At 41.3% G+C, this 19933-nt stretch overlaps 1 protein-coding gene across 2 annotated transcripts in view; it reads left to right on the top strand.

Moving 5' to 3' along the window:
• The first annotated feature begins 442 nt into the window (after positions 1-442).
• CLCN4 (chloride voltage-gated channel 4) overlaps positions 443-19933 on the top strand; it is a 238000-nt gene continuing 218509 nt past the window's right edge. For both annotated transcript variants that reach the window (XM_078657587.1, XM_078657586.1), the window contains exons 1-2: positions 443-533; positions 17895-17978. In XM_078657587.1, the coding sequence (XP_078513713.1) occupies positions 17900-17978 (79 nt within the window). In that variant the 5' untranslated portion in view covers positions 443-533; positions 17895-17899. The remainder of the gene's footprint in view (positions 534-17894; positions 17979-19933) is intronic.

Below are 19933 nucleotides of genomic sequence, written 5' to 3'. Positions count from 1 at the left end.
ACATATATCACCTGTTTCTGAGGAAACAAAAATATTTCTGATACAGTAAACCAGGGGTGTCAACATGATGTGGAATTTCACACTGAGTAAAAAATGTATGGGTACCACCTTGGGGGAATCAAATGAATAGTTTCTGTATAATCAACTAATGCTGGTAAAAAATACTGGTATTTTATGGCTGTGAGAATCACTTGCAAAGCCAGATAACTTGCAATGCCTCCTGGCTCAGTTCTCTATGTGTACTTTATTGTAGCTATCACTTTACTGAACCACGCCCTCGAACGTGAAACAAACTGTGCTCTGACCTACCTTGAAAACATTAAGCACCCACCCAGTAGCTGGCGCTAACAAAATCGTAGAGACGTGCAAACCAAGCTCTTGGTACTCTTATAATAGGAGGAGGCGTTGGTCACGTGACTGTCAGTGCTTCCTCCCCCTCCATGACATCACCACTGCCGCAGCCATGACAGCAGCAGCAAGGGGAGAATGCTATCCCGATCTGTTTCACTGAGATAAACGGCCCCGCGCTGCAGGTAAGGCGGCGCACGTACAATTCTTTCCTCCTCGGTGGCCTTCCGCCGCTCTCCCGGCTCTGGCATGCTGCAGCTCGGTAGTGCAAGGGGGACTCGGGCGCGGTAAACAGGCCGAAGGGAAGCGTATGTGTGCATGCGGCAGAACAGGTGCGGGAGCTGTTCGCCCGCACTTTGGTGATGTGCGGTGCCGGCTGGGCTGTCATGTCTCTGACAGGGATGCTGTGCAGCCGAAGAAGGTGTCATGGTTTTTCTGGGTTTTCCTGTGTGTAGATAAGCGCCCTCAACCGCCCTCATTATGCAGGGTAACAGCTGACAGCTTGCTGCAGAAATATTACAGTGCTGCGTGTTCTATGGTCTCCTCACTTCTCTTATGCGTGACACAAACAGAAACTAGGCCACTGCTAAAAACAAATCGTCATGCAGCGTTGAAAGGGGCGAGAATCCATAGATATTAGATTAGTTCGTTCTCTTCTGTGCATTGCTTCTAAATAATCTTAGGTCTAGGATGCGGTTCTCGTTTTCATGGGTGATGCTAGGCCAAGCAAAATCACAGGGACCTCAAGCCGCATGCCTTGTAGATATAAAGTCTAATTTGACAAAATGGAGAAAAAGATGCAAGATCCAGAGTATCACTTTCAAATACTGCAAAACTCTAATGCACTTACCATACGAAATGTTCTGGTGCTTACGTTCGCGTGCTACTAGTACTACAGGGAGATATATACATATATATATTTGCGTTATTGTTCAGTTTAAAACTATTTTAACATTTGCGAGGGTTTTCTGAAAAATAATAAGCAAAGCACAGCAGACGAAATGAATCGAATGAGATGCACTGTTAAGTCACTGCACCCTGTAGATAAATTTAACAGTGCAAATTGTAACCAGGGTGTCAGTTAAGGAAAAAAATAACTCCACGATGCTGTCATCGCTTAGTGCTGCTGAATGGTCAATGAATCCTGGCATCTGCGCAGAAAGGGTTAACGTTGTACAGTGAAGTAAACCTGAGCACATTAAGGTGCCTGTGGGCTTGTTAAAAGACATCATGGGACTTTAGTTCTGCAGTGTAGATGCAGGCTGGTGTTTGAATGTCCTTTCTAGCTCCATGATTGTTTGAGGGCTAGGATATGTAAGGAAGTGGTGAATGACTCAGCCGCACTAGTGCTGCGTTGAAGGTGGGGTCATGTTTCTAATTCTGGTAGGTGTGCTAACACGTTATTTAGTAACTATCCCCTCAACATTTGCCCTTTGCATAATAGGGCATTTTTAATGTAGCTCAGGCTGGTTTCTCTCTCCTATTAGCTCCCATCCTTTCTAGTTTCTAAGAACACATTTCAACGCAAAATACTGTGTATAATGAGATTATATTTACATGGAAAAGAAAAGGTATACAGAATGCATTTTCCACACCTTGGCTAGACCAATTGTTATTATAGGAGTAAATCTCGGTACTGATAACAGAGAACAAGATACATTTACAACTACGTACGTTTTAGGGAACTGATAGGACATGTTTATATATTACTGAAGGGAAGAGATGCGACCTAATATGACATTTGCAAAAACACTGACTGATGTGGTTTAAATTAAACAGTTTCATTTCTTTTAATTCTGAAATTATCAAGACCTGCAAAAGAACCATATTAGTCTATTCTGTACTATACCATATATCTTGCAGACAGGTGTTCTAAAGCTGTCCCCTATTTTATACCTTTTTGCATTGCATTTTCTGACAGAAATCTAGTCCATCCATGTTCCTTTTCTTCCACTGTGTGGAAAGCACAGTTCATTCTGCATTTTAAGACTTACCTTACGGGTGATTGTTCGCGCTTTACAAATATGGATTATTATTGTTATTATTCTTATTTCGGACTTTTTATTCGTCTTTCTTTCTGCGGCATGATAACTTTATTTTAACGATGATAAACAGTATCTGTAAAAAATAAACATATATAAGTATTTATTAAAAACGTAAAAAAATTCTACATTTTTATTACTATACAAACACAGTTCATATAAATTCTAACTGAAAAATTGTAGGCCTGAAGCAGAACTGTGAAAGTTGAAAGAGCACTACATACATAGTGCATACCAATTTGAAGCACTCCATAACAATAAAACCTGAAGCACTCTGAGTACATAAATATTTTCTGAATGATCACAATACTATAAGGAAAGCCACTGAGTGTATTCATAATTGGTTCACTTTTACTTTAGTAAATAGATTACTACATGGTACATAAACAGTCACTATGGTTTTGCAACTCCACAGATTTAGAATTTAGAGTAGTGCAGTGTTGTTTGTCTATTGTAAGGACTCGTGCTGGGGTAGTGTTCTAGGGTAGCGCTGTGGTGTTTGGGTAGTATAGGAGGTCGTGCTGGGGTAATGTGTTAGAATTTAAGGTACTGCACTGGTGATTGCATAGTATAGGTGATCGTACTGGGGTAGATTTAGACTTAGGGTAGTGTAGGGGGGTCCTGCTGGAGTAGTGTTCTAGGATAGTGCAGTCGTGATTGGGTAGTGTAGGAGGTCATGCTGAGATTGATTTAATGTGCAATGGTTTTTGGGTAGTGTAGGGGGTTGTACTGGGGGTAGATTTAGGGTTTACGGTAGTGCAGTTGACTTTGTGTACTGTAGAGGGTCCTGCTGGGACAGTGTTCCAGGATAGTGCAGTCGTGTTTATATAATGTACGGGGTCATGCTAGGGCTAGTGTGTTAGGATTTAAGACCAGTGGTGTTTGTATACTTTAGGTGGTCATGCTGAGTACTGCAATGATGTTTGACTAGTGTAGAAGATCGTGCTGAGATACTGTTCTAATGTAGTGCAGTGGTGTTTATGTAGTGTATGGGGTCATAATAGGGATAGTGTTTTAGAGTTTAAGGTACTGTAGTTGTGTTTGTGTAGTCTATGGAGTCGTACTGCAGTAGTATTTTACGTTAGTACAGTAGTGTTTCGGTAGGGTACGGGGTTATACTGGAGTAGTGTTCTATGATAGTACAGTCGTGATTGGATAGTGTAGGAGGTGGTAGTGACATAGATTAAATGTTTAGGGTAATACAATGTAATTTCAGTAGTGTCCAGGGTCGTGCTGCGTAGTGTTTTATTATTCAGGGTAGTACAGCGCTGTTTATACAGTGTAGGGGGTCATATTAGTGGTAGATTTAGAGTTTAGAGTACTGCACTGGTCTTTCTGTAGTATAGAGGGTCATGTTGTGGTAGTGTTCTAGAAAATAAACTGGTGTTTGGGTAGTGTCGAAAGTTCTGCTGAACTATATTTAAGATTTCGGGTAGGAAAACCGCAACATTCTATTGCCAATAACCTTGGCGTCGATTGATGAATCTTCTGAAAACTTTCCATACTTTTGGCCATCTCAGTTCCGCTCCTTCCCTGAAAGTTTGGGGTGATTGGTGAAGCGGGGGCTAAGAAAAAAAGGGGTCCCAAACCGTGTTTTCCCCATGCAATTTCCCATAGGACCTTTAGCCACGGGTACAGCCCGAACGGAATTACACCAAATTTGGCAGACAGGTAGTCCTCAGTTCCGACTTGTGCGTTTCGCTTATCTGGTGTCAATCTGTTGAGTAGTTTCAGAAAAAACTACGGTTAAAGTCATTTTCATATATCTATGGGCGCGGTGGATCCGCGGATTGTACGAGGATTGGCCTCGTAGAATAAGCGCACCGTCTCGATGACGCGTTGAATTCTAATTGGCTGTCAAGTAGTTGTAAACACCCTGACCCCCTAGGCCTGCACAGGGGGTCACATAAAGACACATGAACTACCAAAATACTTCTCTAAGACTGAATAAAAAAAAAAAAAAAATACTGTCTTACTTTTTTGGCCCAACGGGTCCTTATGTGGCCCCCGAGGAGGCCTAGGGGGTCAGGGTGTGTCTACCCTGCCTCCTTTTCACATTTTGCACCCATATTTCACTGACTTCCTAAGCCTCGCTTCTACCGAGGCACAAAATGGCTGCCAACAGTTCCTGATGTCGAATGTTTACAACCGCTTGACAGCCAATTAGAATTCACGCGTCATCGGGACGGTGCGCTTATTCTGCGAGGCCAATTCTCGCACAATCCGCGGATCCACCGCGCCCATAGATATATAAATGACTTTAACCGTAGTTTTAAAAACAACTACTGAACAGATTGACACCGGATAAGCGAAAGACACAAGTCGGAACTGAGGTCTACCTGTAGTGTAGTTCCTATATTCCCAATAGGCTCTGCGCATTGGAATAATATATTCAGCAGTGTAGACGTAGGACTGAGGTTAACTAGGTCTCTACTGACTATATTAGACTTAAGGTTTGCCAGCTAGCTCAGAGGTCACTAGAAACTTTCTCGAATAAGCGAGGAGGAGTTTAACCTCCCTGGATAGACAAGAAGGGATTTAGCTTCTGACAACCATAAAACATGACAACTTTGCTCTCCCTGATTAAGAGTATATCTCTAGAGTCGTGTGAAAACAAAAGACAGCTATTTCACTCAGCCAAATGTGCGTACTTAGTTTCACCAGATTGCAGAGAAAAGAGAGACGGGCGTTTTCAATAAAAGGTATTATTTATTGAGCAGTCTCCTTCCTCATACAAGAGAAATGAATTGCTACAATTGCAATACTTATAGTAAAGTAAAGTGCGTACAGTGAAAGCAGGATTATAAAATAATACTGTAAAAGCATTGATATGGTTTCTTAGCCATATGATACTTTAAAATAGATAAAATATATACATACATATATACATTGACTAATCGTACTCAACTGGTGCTTCTAAATACACCTACCCCGGTGTACCTGACCTAAGCCTAATACGTGGGAAGGAGTAAGTAAGTAGCAGTTTAAGTTAAGTTTGTTTTGCCAAGAATCTGACTCAAGAATTCTCTGTAACGGTTTAGTCGGTTCAGTACCTGGGTAATAGAAATCAGGAGGGCTGGTATCTCTCTCTCAGGACTCGATATCCCAGTCACCCGCAAGGGTAGGCTGGAAACGCCGGAGCTGGATTTTCTCGGCAGGAGAAAAGACAGCGTCTTTCTCAGCGCGTCAAAAGGGAGGGGCAGCGTCCGTGGGCTCTCGCATCAGCTGGGCTCCCGGGCAAGTAGATAGCTGCTCCAGATTCACCACCACCGTGTCTTTGCTTAAGGCAGCGTTGGTATATTTATACCTGAAAGGTGCCGGGTTTGACGTAAGGCTGGACATAAGACTTCAATAAAGATGTCACTAAGAACTGGTCGTTCTTACAGTGCTTTACAGGAGTTCTCGGACGAAATCAAAACAAAGGCAATGGGGATTTCCCAGGTTGCTGGAGGCTTGGTTTGTTTAGAGAACTCGGTGTGCTTTCTAGGATGCTGGAGGAGTAGGCTTGCTTAATGTGACAGCATGTGCTACGACTGAATTATGAATAGGGTTTTTATGCCGTTGTATGGATCTTATTGATTTATAACCGGACAAGGGCACAAAATAGAAATATCGATACAGGTTCCTAGATAAACACACTACACCCACTCCACGAATTAATGTCCATCATTACTAAAATTTAAGCAATAGTAAACATATCTAAAGGTGCATGTGTATACCGATCCACCCCAAAATACATATTTTGCATTTGAAATGGTGGATGCGAAATACATGAAAATGAGTATAGGTACTGTACGTTTTTTAAGCAGAGTAACCATTCATAAAAATAGGATGCATATATATATCAGCAGAATGATTTTGCGAAAATTACACATGAAATGGCTCTAAATACAGAAAAGAAGTGCGAGACCATTCCATCACATATAAATACAATTATTTGTAAATATGCTAGAGGCTGAGGTAATATATTGTCTCTAGAGTTCCTAAAAATAGAAGCTTGTTCTCTAAGAATAGTTCTACTTTAAGCATAGTACAAGTGCCCAAAAAAAAGGTAAATATTTTGGAATCGGGGGGAAAAAAATGATTTCGTTTTTATGGGGAAGAAGAAAAAATAGTTCCAAATATTTTCAGTATCTTTTGTTTATCAAAGCCGAAGGCCGAATTCAGAGTTCAGGGAACGCTGTCTGCTCGTTTGCTTTAAAGTTATTCTTTCTGTTCAGGGGAGAACATCATTTCAGACAGACTTTCAAAAAAGCAGTTTACCGCTTCAGGTGAAAGTTCGACCAAGTTGGAAAACGTCGCTATCATGCAGTCTTGAGCATGATTGCTTTCATTGATGTATTGATCAGCATTGCTCACAGAAGGTCGTACCTGGTTGATGCTGCTCTCATCTTGCACTTCACTACCCTTTAATCGCAGTGGTGAAGTTTCCACGAATGCCGTCATCAGGATAGGTAACCGCTGGGGACAACACGATGCATGAGCCGTTACAGGACTTAGCAAGGTATCTGTATCCAATGGTACTTCTGATTGTAGTGTGAGACAGACGTCTAACACGCATTCCTCTCGGCACAGCATACATCTTAACACAGGTAAGATACAATTCTGCCAGATGGGTCTGAATGAAAGAAACCAGATCATATTCAGATCTCTGAGCCGGGCTAATCCAAGGACTTTAGTTATGCGGTCCCGATAGCGTATAGCTAGGATCGTTTCTTCCATTGTTGCTGGAGTCTTGTCTGTGACATGGCTTGCCATAACGAAGCAGGAGAATCAAAAATAAAATGCCTGCTACGAGTCCCAACAGGAGTGGTAGGCCGCCAAAGACCGAATGGACAAAATTAGGAAAGATGCCCAGGACTGCTTTGAAGGGTGTTAACAGTCCCGAAAAAATTGTCTTAAATACATGTGGGATACCATTCGTATCGGACATGTTTAAGATTTGGCTTAGCATTTCCGCGAAATGTAAGGGGCAATTTGTTGATAAAAGTGTATGTATCTCTGCCGTTGTCCTTGCAACTTGAAGATCATACGTTTCTTTTGATGACGCCAAGGGCACAGTCGTCTGTAGAAGAACAGACTTCATTCTGCTTAAAGTATCAATTCGAATAGAAGAGATATTCAAAATGGGCCACATTTTTCCCTCTCTGTCTGGAGTGCTGTTCGGATACAATACTTGCATACAGCAAGTGACCATGGAAGAAACGCTTACTAGATAAGCTTTTCCTGGCACCAAGCCACAACATCTGTGGTCCGCTATTACAATGTAGCTCCCGTTAGAAAGCCGTCTAAAGAATGGCTCTATTCGAGTTGCAGGTGTGCCATGCTGGTGGCATGAAAGGTTATTTGAAGTCCCCTCACCGGCCCCATGTACGTTTATACCCTGACACAGAAGTATACCACTTAGTGATCGTTTACAATTATTACCACTAAGAAATACATTCTGTCCTTTTTCACTATAACGTGTGTGTGTAAGGTAATTTCCATGATGACTTAATGTATCCTTTACCCAACCTTTCATACTGGCCTGCTCATATATACTCTTGGCAGTATTTAAATTGGAAAGTTGTTATCGGAATAGTTATGATTCCGTGTATTATCCATTCAATGACAGGTTGTTCTGACATTGTCAATGGTAATCTCTCAAGTTTTTCAATGCTCAGAATTGTATATTCCGCTCCTTTTTGTGCCAAGCTGATTTGTGTATCAGTAAGGTTAAAGATAGAGAATAATGACGTTGTGTTGATTAAACGCCAGGGCACGTAGCCTGAACGCATATTCTGTAACGTCCAGCCAAGCTGTACAAAAGAACGTAATTGGGACTGACCGTGTTGTAACATTAGTAAGTCCTGTTCTATTATATCAACTGCAGATGATACAATACTGTCCAGTGAATATATTCTGGAAGACAGAGTCATTAACCCATTGTCTACAACAGAAAGTGATTTTTCCAAATTAATACGGTCAATTTCCCGTATTTTTTCTGCTGTTTCAATTTGTGTTTCTTTCCAAGCTTCGTTGTAAGCCGCGTATATACTGGCCGCTATGAAACGTTTCTGACGCTGTTTGCGTGGTCCCATTATGAATTCACGCAAGTCAGCACCGTCTTTAAGTAAAGTCAAGTGTTGCTTAATTTCTGCCAGTGTGGATTTCTGTAGCCATTCGAGGCAGAGTTTCCCTACACTGTATGTTGTAACTATCCCTGGATGTTGTCTCTGGGAGTATCTAGGGTCTGGTCTGGTCAATTTCAACCCCTGTATTTTGTTCAGGAATCTATCTTGACAGTTATTTGTGTCTGTGGGCCAGATCAACCATTTTTTCCAATCAGGATGTGTTCTGTTTTGGTTAAAAATATGGGATACGTCTATCTCAACATCTGTAGTGCTATTACGGTCATGTGTTGGCTTTGGAATAGACGGTTTGTTTAAGTCTTTAATTTTGGCTAGGCCAAGACAGGTTGTCTGTTGAATTGTCATTCAAGAAAATAATTTGTTCTGGGATCATGCAGGCTCTTAATAATGATTCTATACCTTGGACCTGCCAATCTCTGGTACCCCAGATGGTTTTTGTTTCAATGTTATTTTTCCAAAAATCAAAACCAAATGTATTCATTTTTTCAAAAAATGTTTCTGAATAGATTAATTTAGTGTTGGTCAGCATGGTTTTCATTCCGGTCTTATTTAACAGTTTGAAATAAAATGTTTCTGCATCACTTGTGTTAAACCCTGAGAAGTATGGGAATTTATCATAAAATGTTTTTGAACTGCCTTTTGGTGGAGTTGCACAATGTTCCCATTGATTATAATTAAAAACATTTCTAGGTTGAACAGATTTGTGCAAATAATGGTGAGCATAGTGATTGTAGCAGTACATCTGTTCATAATTTGATGAACCCTGAAAATAATCATGTTCTGTAAATTTTGCTGACATAACCAAATCTGACATCATATCATTAATACTTTCAAAGTCCCAATCATCGGAGAATGTGCTCGGTTTTACAAAGTCACTTAATGAAACCTTGAATTGATGTGGATACTTCAAGAGCTCGACCGGCCCATACATTTCGTAATCTGTTTTGTCCCAAGCTACCCCACCGGGTATTGGATTGGCTGTGAAATTTACTGATGATAGTTCTCTTTTCTCGATGTGGGATGACTTGTGTGGCTTTAGGACCAAGTTGATGTTCTGACTTGCTGTGTCCATTGTACTATATTTTCCCTCAATGAAATGTCCCAAGCACAGTACCATGATGAGCCAAAGCAGGAGGAAAAGTACACCTAGCACAAACCAAAATTCAATCCATGGAGGAATCAGATAGGTTTCTTTGAGTTGATGAAAGAGTTATTTTGCTTTGTCTTTAAAAGTCTTTGTTGTTGTTTGCTGTTCCTCAAGTTCGCTTGGATCCTCAGAAAAGTCATCGAAATTGATGAAGTAGCCTGATGCAGTTCTGTCAATTGTTGGAATTGCTTCCGGATTTTCATTTGCTTTTGGAATTTTCTTTGTTTCATTAGCATAGTCTGATGCTACATCATTGTAGACAGGTGTTTCTTGACGAACTGTTGCAATTTGGGTTTTAAGAGGCATAAGTTCCATGGCTTTGTTGCATAGTCCTTGTTGATTCACTGTAGGTTTATCAAATGTGATTAGTCTCTCAGTTTGAACCTCTTGTTTTGTAGCAAACTTTGGAGTTCTGCTATTTCTTGGGATTCCACTTGGCCTACTACTTATTATTGGCCACATGATTGTGGTTTAACCAGGTCGATGGATACAACTCGGTTCTCCTTTTTACCAGCAAGGGGCGGTAGTACAACTGATCTTGTTCCGTTGACAGCTAAGACAGGTACTCCTTTTCTGTAAGAAGGCCCAAATTCCTTCTTCACCGCGATTTTCTCTCTGACCAGATCTCCAATCTTTGGAATCCAGACAGGCCTTGCTGGGACAGGTGGTTTCTCTTCAGTGGCTGTTGGCTGCTGTTTCAACTTTATGTTGCTCAGGTCTTTTCTCGTTTCATTTAAGTCCTGTAAAATAGCCAAACGATCTTTGATATCAAAGCATTTTTCTTCTACCACTGAAGTCTGACTATCAAGGTCCTGGATATGCATTCTAGTCCCGAACAATAGTTCATACGGACTGAAACCTTTTAGAGAATTTCTTGGCAGAGACTACGTTGGACACTTGTTAAATGTTTGACCCACCCATCACCCGAACCTAATACCTTTGCCGTTATAGATTGCTTTATGTCTCGGTTTTTTCTTTCCACAATCCCGTTTCCCTCAGGATGGAAGGGACAAGAATACCGCAATGCAATGCCCATGCTCGTCATGGCCTCCTTATAAGCTCTAGAGCTAAAAGCAGGACCCTGGTCAGAATGTAGCATGCCAATTGCGTATGTGCCGATATAGACTCGCAAATCTTTTATAACAGTTCTGGCGTCAGCCAAGCGCTGGGGCCACATCCAAATGAATCTCGTGCATGAATCCACTGCGACCATGATATATTTATAGTTACCATCCCTTTGTAAGGGACCACAGTGGTCCAGGTAAACGCACGCTAATGGTTTATCCGAGATTAGAAGGGGTGTTTGCGCCGGTCGTTTTACTGTTGAAACTTTCATCCTTTGGCATATTGCGCATTCTAGAACATAGTTCCTAGTTTGTTTTCTCATGCGCGGCCACCAGTATCTCTGTTTTAATAACGATACTGTTGCGGAAACACCAGCATGTGCAGAAGCGAGCCCTTGGTGTGCCGCTGTAATTAGTCCTAACCTATGTTCCATGTTTGGAATTGCCCTATCCCCCACTCCAGGGATTCGAGCAAATGGAACGTTATTCGCATCAGTTATGTATGAGTACTTTACTGGAAAGCCTTTCGGGAGTGATTTTATCTCATTTTTCACTGTAGCACTGACAGCTTGCAGTATCTCGCTGTCTATTTTTGTTTTTGACCGGGTGATATCAGCTACGGAAGCCGTTTGCACAGCTGCCTTCGCGGCTTCATCAGCCAATGAATTCCCCGCAACGTGAACGCCATCACGTTGATGACTCCGTGTATGTATCACGTGAGTCTTTTGTAGTTCTTTCTGTAAAAGAACTACTTGTTCCCAAAGCAATTTTTGCTTTATTGTGGCACCTGTGTCTTCTTTGTAACCGTTTTTAACCCATTTCTGCAAGTCATTATTGTATGATTTGACGCAGTAATGCGAATCGCACACTATTAGTGTCGGGAATTCGCGATCGGCAATATCTAGCTCCATTTTTAAAGCTATTAGTTCAGTTTGTTGACCTGAATTGTCTTTTACAGATTGTGACATTGTTACCAGAGGTCTCAATTTACCTCCGCGCCACCGGCATTTAACAATCGCGCACGCAGCATTATAGGCTTGTTTTCCCCAAACTGAGGGTTGTGCATATCCGTCTGTATATATTACACAGGAGTAAAGTTGTAGGGGCAGAATGTCGATTGACAGAGGATATTCTTTTTCATATTCTAGATTTTTTAATCTTTTCATGTTTGGGTCAAAATAGTATTTCACTTTGTCTGTAGCAAGAGAATTTTCCCATTGTATCCATTTTGGATCTAATGCCACGGTAGTTAAATTGCGTGGGCTTGTTAATGCCTCAAAGGCTGATTCTGCTGTTAAAACAGTAATCCGTCTGCCTTGGGCTTGGGCTCTTTCTTTTGCTACAGCTGTTTGAACCGCATGTACAATGTTTTCCGCAATACTGAATGTTTTTTCAGCTTCTGTGTACAAATGTGATTTGTATGCTATTGGTACCGTTTCTCCCTCATTCGAGGTTAGGTACATGAATCCGCATCTTCCTGGGATGACTCTGATTACATGGTTGCGTGTGTTATCGCGAGTTTGCAATTTTGTTTTTGTTAACTTATCTGTTTGCAATAATCTCAAAAATTCTGTGTGTTTTTGAGTCCAATTGATTGGTTTACAATCTGGTTTTATTAGTTCGTCTCTGCATAATTTAGAATGTAGGTTCTTCCGAAATTCAGGAAACCTAGAATTGATTGTAAGTTTTTCAGCGTCTTTGGTGCTTGGATTACAGCGCATTTCTCTAAGAAATTGTCTGCCAGGCTTTTGCCTTCACTTGATAATTCATATCCTAAAAACAGGACAGTTAGATGAGCAATTCGCGATTTTTTTAAGTTGAATTTGTAACCCTCTGCTGCGATCCCAAGTATTATGGTGTTTACTCTTTTCAAGTGAGTATCCAAGTCATCATCTGTTAGATAGATGTCATCGACATAAGATAATGCCTCATCATCATACATTTGTAGTAACTCTGTTACTCCTGCTGAGAATAATCCTGGGCTGTTCTTGAACCCCTGTGGGAGTCGACAGAATTTTCCTGCGAGCCCATTATTGAGAAAACGGTCAAATACCTGCTTTCAGGTGCTATGTTTTTTCAAAAGAATCCATTAGAGATGTCTAATGTTGATTTGTATTTTTTGCGCACGATGTTATTCATTAGTGCTGCACTATGTGAGTTTTGTACTGCAAAAGTTTTGCAACATGAGTTTAGATGTCTGTAGTCCAAAACTAGACGATATGAATCGTCTGGCTTGGAGACAGGAAACAAAGGATTGTTCATTTGTGAGGTGCATGTTTCAATCACCCCCTGGTATTCAAGTTGATCTAAGATCTCCCTGACCTGTTTTTTAGCTTCTTGCTTAATTGGGTACTGCCTCTGTGCAGTTGGTTGACATTTTAACTGGATTTTGTGAGGAGGAGAGTCCTCATCCCCTCCAACATGGTTTTTATATAGTGCAGGAGCTTGGGCTACTGCCCACTTTCTTGCAAGTGTTTATTTTTTATGAATTGGAATGTGATTTGAGAAGGCAGGCATAATCATTTCTTCGCCATGAGGGCACTCCCTGACAAACTCTGGTGGCCAGTCCTTTTCAGCTAAAAGGATGTCATAGCCTTTGGAAAGGTTATCCCAAAATAGACCCCTTATTTTCCTACTCTTATCTCCCTCTATACGTAATGTTATTTCGTATATTTTATGAGGTTTGCTAACTCTGGTATCTGCAGTTTCCACCTGAATGTATTCATTCGTGTCCACTGTCTCCAGATGATTCATCAGGATCTTGCGAGCTATGCTCACTTCTGCTGCGCTGTCTAGCATTGTCTGAGCCCACTCTCCGTTTTTCAGCTGTGTCCTCAGGATCCTCGGCATGTTTGATTACTTTAATACTGGCTACCTTCTTTTTTGGAAATTGTAATTTTTTACTTTGATGAGCAGGTTCCTTGTCTTGGGACTTGCGTGCTCTTCCCTGTGTTCTGACCGTCCTCTTCTTTCCGATTTCTGCGAGGAAGTCTGAAAAGATCGAGAGGGACGTGTATCAATATCTTGATATCTATCAGGTTTCTTCAAATTACCCCTATTTCTAAGGTTCTATCTTTTCTCAGAGGGCTCCCTCTGGGGAGACTTGTGTCCTTGGTCCGAGATCTTTCTCTCCGCCGAGGAGACCTTCCTCCGAACTGGAATCTTTTTTCTTTGGGAGTGGATTGTTTATTTCCATCCCAGCTCTTTTTTGGAGTGTTTAGATTATTTTTAATAAAGGTTTTTTTCAGGATTTTCAGTTAGTTGGGGTTTTACTGGTTTCCCACCCAAACTATCTCTTCCTAGCTCTTCATAGGATTTTTCTATGATTCTGGCAAGTTCAAATGGTTATTCTGCTATATCTGTTTCTTTCAATTTCTGGAGGAAAGTTATATCCTCAGTTGCCAATTGAACTAACTCTCTATATGCCTGTGTTAACTCTTTTATTTTAACTAAGAGTTTTTTGCTTGACATTTTATTAATGTCAGGATGTGGTGTACGGCTGGCTAGAACCGGCCATGTTGCTCCTGGTCTTCCTAGTGGACCGAGCCTGGTGATGTGATTATTATGTTTTAGGGCGCTTTTAAACCAGAGCAGGTGCTCTTGGTATTTTAATGGGATTTCCACCTCCTCGAAAGGAGTGTACTCATCCGGAGGTTCCTCTATTTTGTAATAGTGGAATTCATGTGTGACAGCGTTTGCTGCTGGAAAGTTTATCCATGAATAGAATACCTCTGTCTGCCGATATTCATGTGCCTCAATTACGAATATGACTGTACCACCTCTCGATGTTAGTCCATTTTCTATAAGTTTAAGAGTTATAGTTTTTCTTATGTTGACCGGAATGAGTATAGCATTCGGGTCGGTCTGCAGGAGACTATTGTCATCCTCTAGGAGTTGAGCTGCTATTCTAGCTGCCTCCCTTTCGTCTTCACCGTCTGACATTTTTACTGACAGAAGGGTTTTTGTTGCAGATCAAGTTTCAAGGAAACAAAGATTAGGTGCACAATATTTTGGAACACTGTATCCTTCAACGTTGAATAAACCAAAAACCATACATAGGAATCTCTTCCTACTAAGTTCCGGCGGATTTTAACCTTTTACCCACTCCAGACATCTTTTGGAGTATTTACGGGAGAAAGGGTCTGTGTGAAAAAGCACGACTGAGTTACTCGAACGTCTTGCGTTAGATTTATCGCCTTACCAAACGTTGGGCGCCATGTAGTGTAGTTCCTATATTCCCAATAGGCTCTGCGCATTGGAATAATATATTCAGCAGTGTAGACGTAGGACTGAGGTTAACTAGGTCTCTACTGACTATATTAGACTTAAGGTTTGCCAGCTAGCTCAGAGGTCACTAGAAACTTTCTCGAATAAGCGAGGAGGAGTTTAACCTCCCTGGATAGACAAGAAGGGATTTAGCTTCTGACAACCATAAAACATGACAACTTTGCTCTCCCTGATTAAGAGTATATCTCTAGAGTCGTGTGAAAACAAAAGACAGCTATTTCACTCAGCCAAATGTGCATACTTAGTTTCACCAGATTGCAGAGAAAAGAGAGACGGGCGTTTTCAATAAAAGGTATTATTTATTGAGCAGTCTCCTTCCTCATACAATAGAAATGAATTGCTACAATTGCAATACTTATAGTAAAGTGCGTACAGTGAAAGCAGGATTATAAAATAATACTGTAAAAGCATTGATATGGTTTCTTAGCCATATGATACTTTAAAATAGATAAAATATATACATACATATATACATTGACTAATTGTACTCAACTAGTGCTTCTAAATACGCCTACCCCGGTGTACCTGACCTAAGCCTAATACGTGGGAAGGAGTAAGTAAGTAGCAGTTTAAGTTAAGTTTGTTTTGCCAAGAATCTGACTCAAGAATTCTCTGTAAGGGTTTAGTCAGTTCAGTATCTGGGTAATAGAAAGCAGGAGGGCTGGTATCTCTCTCTCAGGACTCGACATCCCAGTCACCCGCAAGGGTAGGCTGGAAACGCCGGAGCTGGATTTTCTCGGCAGGAGAAAAGACAGCGTCTTTCTCAGCGCGTCAAAAGGGAGGGGCAGCCTCCGTGGGCTCTCGCATCAGCTGGGCTCCCGGGCAAGTAGATAGCTGCTCCAGATTCACCACCACCGTGTCTTTGCTTAAGGCAGCGTTGGTATATTTATACCTGAATTGTGCCGGGTTTGACGTAAGGCTGGACATAAGACGTCAATAAAGATGTCACTAAGAACCGGTCGTTCTTACAGTGCTTTACAGGAGTTCTCGGATGAAATCAAAACAAAGGCAATGGGGATTTCCCAGGTTGCTGGAGGCTTGGTTTGTTTAGAGAACTCGGTGTGCTTTCTAGGGGGCTGGAGGAGTAGGCTTGCTTAATGTGACAGCATGTGCTACGACTGAATTATGAATAGGGTTTTTATGCCGTTGTATGGATATTATTGATTTATAACCGTACAAGGGCACAAAATAGAAATATCGATTCAGGTTCCTAGATAAACACACTACATACCTCTCTGCCAAATTTGGTGTAATTCCATTCAGCCGTTCAGGCTGTAGCCGTGGCTAAAGGTCCTATGGGAAATTGCATGGGGAAAACACTTTTGGGAACCCCCTTTTTTCTCGGTCCTGCTTCACCAATCCCTCCCCAACTTTCAGGGAAGGAGCGGAACTTAGCTGGCCAAAAGTTTGGAAAATTTCAAGAAGATTTATCAATCGACGCCAAAGTTATTGGCAACAGAATATTGCGGTTTTCCTATGCACAATAGGTCCTAACTACAAGTACTAAAATCTCTCAATAAACAAAAGGGCTCTTTTTACAGCCACCCAAGATCTAAACACATAAACTTGATGTATATCTAAAAAATACCTGCTTCTTTTTTTTCGGCGGCGAAATGCGCGGAATCTACGCGTATCCCGCGACTTTAAAAAAAAAAGAAAAATACTATCTTACTTTTTTTGGTCCTACGGGTCCATATGTGACCCCCTGAGCAGGCCTAGGGGGTCAGGGTGTGTCTACCATGCCCCCTTTTCACATTTTGCACACTTCCTCAGCCTCGCTTCTACCGAGGCACAAAATGGCTGCCAACAGTTCCTGATTCCGAATGTTTACAACCGCTTGTCAGACAATTAGAACTGAGCGCGTGATCGGGACGGTGTGCTTATCCTACGAGGCCAATCCTCACACAATCCGCGGATCCTCCGCGCCCATAGATATATATATGACTTTAACCGTAATTTTCAAAGAAACTACTGAACAGATTGACACCAGATATGCGAAAGGCACAAGTCGGAACTGAGGACTACCTCTCTGCCAAATTTGGTGTAATTCCCTTCAGCCGTTCGACGGCAAAGTTATTGGCAATAGAATGTTGCGGTTTTCCTATGCATAATAGGTCCTAACTATAACTACCTACTGGCAACCGCCAGTAGGTAATATATATATATATATCTATATATATATATATATATATCTATATATAATGTAATATATTGCCTGTCCAGGGAGGGGCAGTCTAAATGCCCACTAATCGAATAAACAGAACTTGACTGGTTTATGTTAGCCCAGGGTGTAGCTGCATATCTTTTTTCAAATTGAATACTCCCTCTCCCTTTATATGCATGTTTCTTTTAATTTCTTGCAAGAGGATTAGTTAATAGCGAGCTGCCCTCTATGTCTAAGACCCCCTGGCATACTGTGTCTCTTTTATTATAAGTATACCAAACGTACTAATCAGAGTCTCTAAATGTTTTAGCAGGCTATTGTTTTTCTTTGTATCCGGTACTCCTCTTGCGAGCTTCATTAAGAAACGTGAGAAGTGTTTGAACACAGACAGAGCACACCGTGTGTCAGTCCTGCATTAAGCCATAATAAAGAATGGGTCTGCCTTTTCAAAATTTGTGTTGAAAAACCACATGCAGAGATGCTTAGTCCTCTCCTAGTGAAACGTGTTATTTCTGCATTATTTATTTTCTGTCGTTTGTAGCGAATTTTCAAATGTATGTCATGGCTCAGGTGTGCTGTTTTGTTAGGTCTACATAAGAGTGTTCAAATTGAGTGTTATGTGTGTCATTCATTCTTTGTTACTATTCAAACATTATTTTGTAGTTCCAATTTGGTCTGCTAGCACCTTCAGGATACACTCTTTCATTTCAGAAATCATGGAGGTGAAGTCGGAACGAGTGACTGGGGAGGTGTCAGAATGCGATCCGGACGCTCTCTTCGATTCATTGAGATCAGGTAAAACTGGGAAAGATAATGGTTGGAAACGCCAACATGACAAGCGGCCATATTAATGTTTAACTTGCAGGTAACCGCTGGCTGTTTTCCTGTGACCTCGTTTATTTGTTGCAGTGAATTTCAGGGGTTCTACATCAACACAGGAACAGGGGATAGGAGCACTGAGTGCATCCAGTGATTTTGCAGTGCTTCTGAAGGAGTATAAGAAGCCACTCATGCACAGGCCTTTGAGTGCCTGCTTTTTTGCCTCTGACCCAGAGTCTACCATTTCTAAATCTGAGGGGGTCCTAGACAGAGATACCATGTTTTCTATGTGTGTTCACCTACATTCAGGTCTTAGCCAAAAAATGCAAATAACAAACCTTTTCAAATAAACTTCTAAATCTGTTAAAGTCAGGCAGTAATTTGTACAGTGTATGCCCTCATATAATTTTCAAGAAATAATCAAGCACACAAATCAACATTGATTTATTTTACACACCTATAGAAAACTGCACATAGTAGGCTGAATTTTTAACCTCAAAGTGCAGTTGAGAACTGATGTTATTTCACAAGAATACGAGAGCGGGGTGTGGGGGGAGCCACTGGAGGTGACATGATTAGACCTTCAACGCTAATGATAATACGTTTACATGTTTTCTTACATCTCTTGAGAACCTAAAACTCTGCCTTAAGTCGAGCCTTCTCGGCAGAGAGACTTATTTATGGCCTTGCGGCACTAACAACATTTTCCTAATGTTTTGGGAAATGTGGAGTTGTTTGTGTGTGGTCCCTTTCAGTAGTAAACATGTTCGGAAAATAATATTTGCTTCTCAGTCCTGATTGGAATTTTTTATTTTTCTTCGGAATTTCAAGGATATGCAGCATCATAATTTTAAGTGCAGAGGGATTTTGTGGTGGTATGTGGGGACTACGCGTAACATCATTTCTCTCTGTGGAATCAATGACCGCTTCTTTTTGTGTCAGTGTTTTGCTGTGTGCCACCACACAATGGGTCGTGGTTTATTATGAAAATTTTTGGCAGGTGCAGGCCATGCCTGTTGAAATGTGATTGTTCTTTTGTAAACATGGTGGTAATAAATAGGTAGGAAGAAGTACACATTCTGCTCTCCAGAAACAAAAGGGTACTGTAAATTGGCTACTACTTGCAGTCATACCAGAGGTTAAGCCAATGCAGATATCACTTTCCCTTGAATGCATGCTTTTTAGGCATGTACGTTTTGTTTGTGGTGTGGGCTACACAGACGCGTAAGCTGGTGGAATGCATAAAAGAGCTTTTAGAAATACTTCTTTGTGAAAGGCTAGTTTCGTACACTAATAGTTCACAAAATACCCGCTGTATTGTAACCAAATGTTTGGCTGGTCTAGAAGGCTTTAAATGTGCCTGATGTTGTTTTTTCAGTACAATTTCTTCATATGCCTTTCCTATTCTGCCATCGTTTTTATGACACACACCAGAATCCCATGCAATGCATTTTCCTGTCTCAGAGAGTATCGATGCCCCTCGTCTCTAAGTCCCAAATAAAAGATTTTATCCTGACCACCAAGTCAGGTTCTCTGGACGATCCCTGTCTGCTCTCAGTTATCTTAGCTGGTCCACGACATTATTGCCGTCCATCTCGCAAACCTGCTCAATAACATGTTCAGAACAGTTATCTTTCCATCCAAGTGGAAGCGAGCCTCCATTCTGCTGTTATTGGAAAAAAAACTAATCTAGACCCCGAAGACCCAGCCAATTGTCGGCCTATTGCTAGACTCCTCTTCCCAGCGAAAATAGTCGAGAAAGTGATGAACACTCAACTAAATTAGTTCATTAAGGACTCTAACTGCCTTGATCCCACTCAATTCGGATTCAGATCCGAACACAGTACAGAGACTGCCTTGATCAAAGCCACTGATGAGCTTAAATTCATCCTAGATGAGGAGGGGTCTGCCGCCCCTATTCTGTTGGACTT

The sequence above is a fragment of the Lissotriton helveticus genome, chromosome 8, assembly GCF_964261635.1.
Source record: "Lissotriton helveticus chromosome 8, aLisHel1.1, whole genome shotgun sequence".
Lineage (NCBI taxonomy): Eukaryota > Metazoa > Chordata > Amphibia > Caudata > Salamandridae > Lissotriton > Lissotriton helveticus.
The sequence above is the reverse complement of the archived record's forward strand: the minus strand, read 5'-3'. Positions and strand labels throughout refer to the sequence as shown.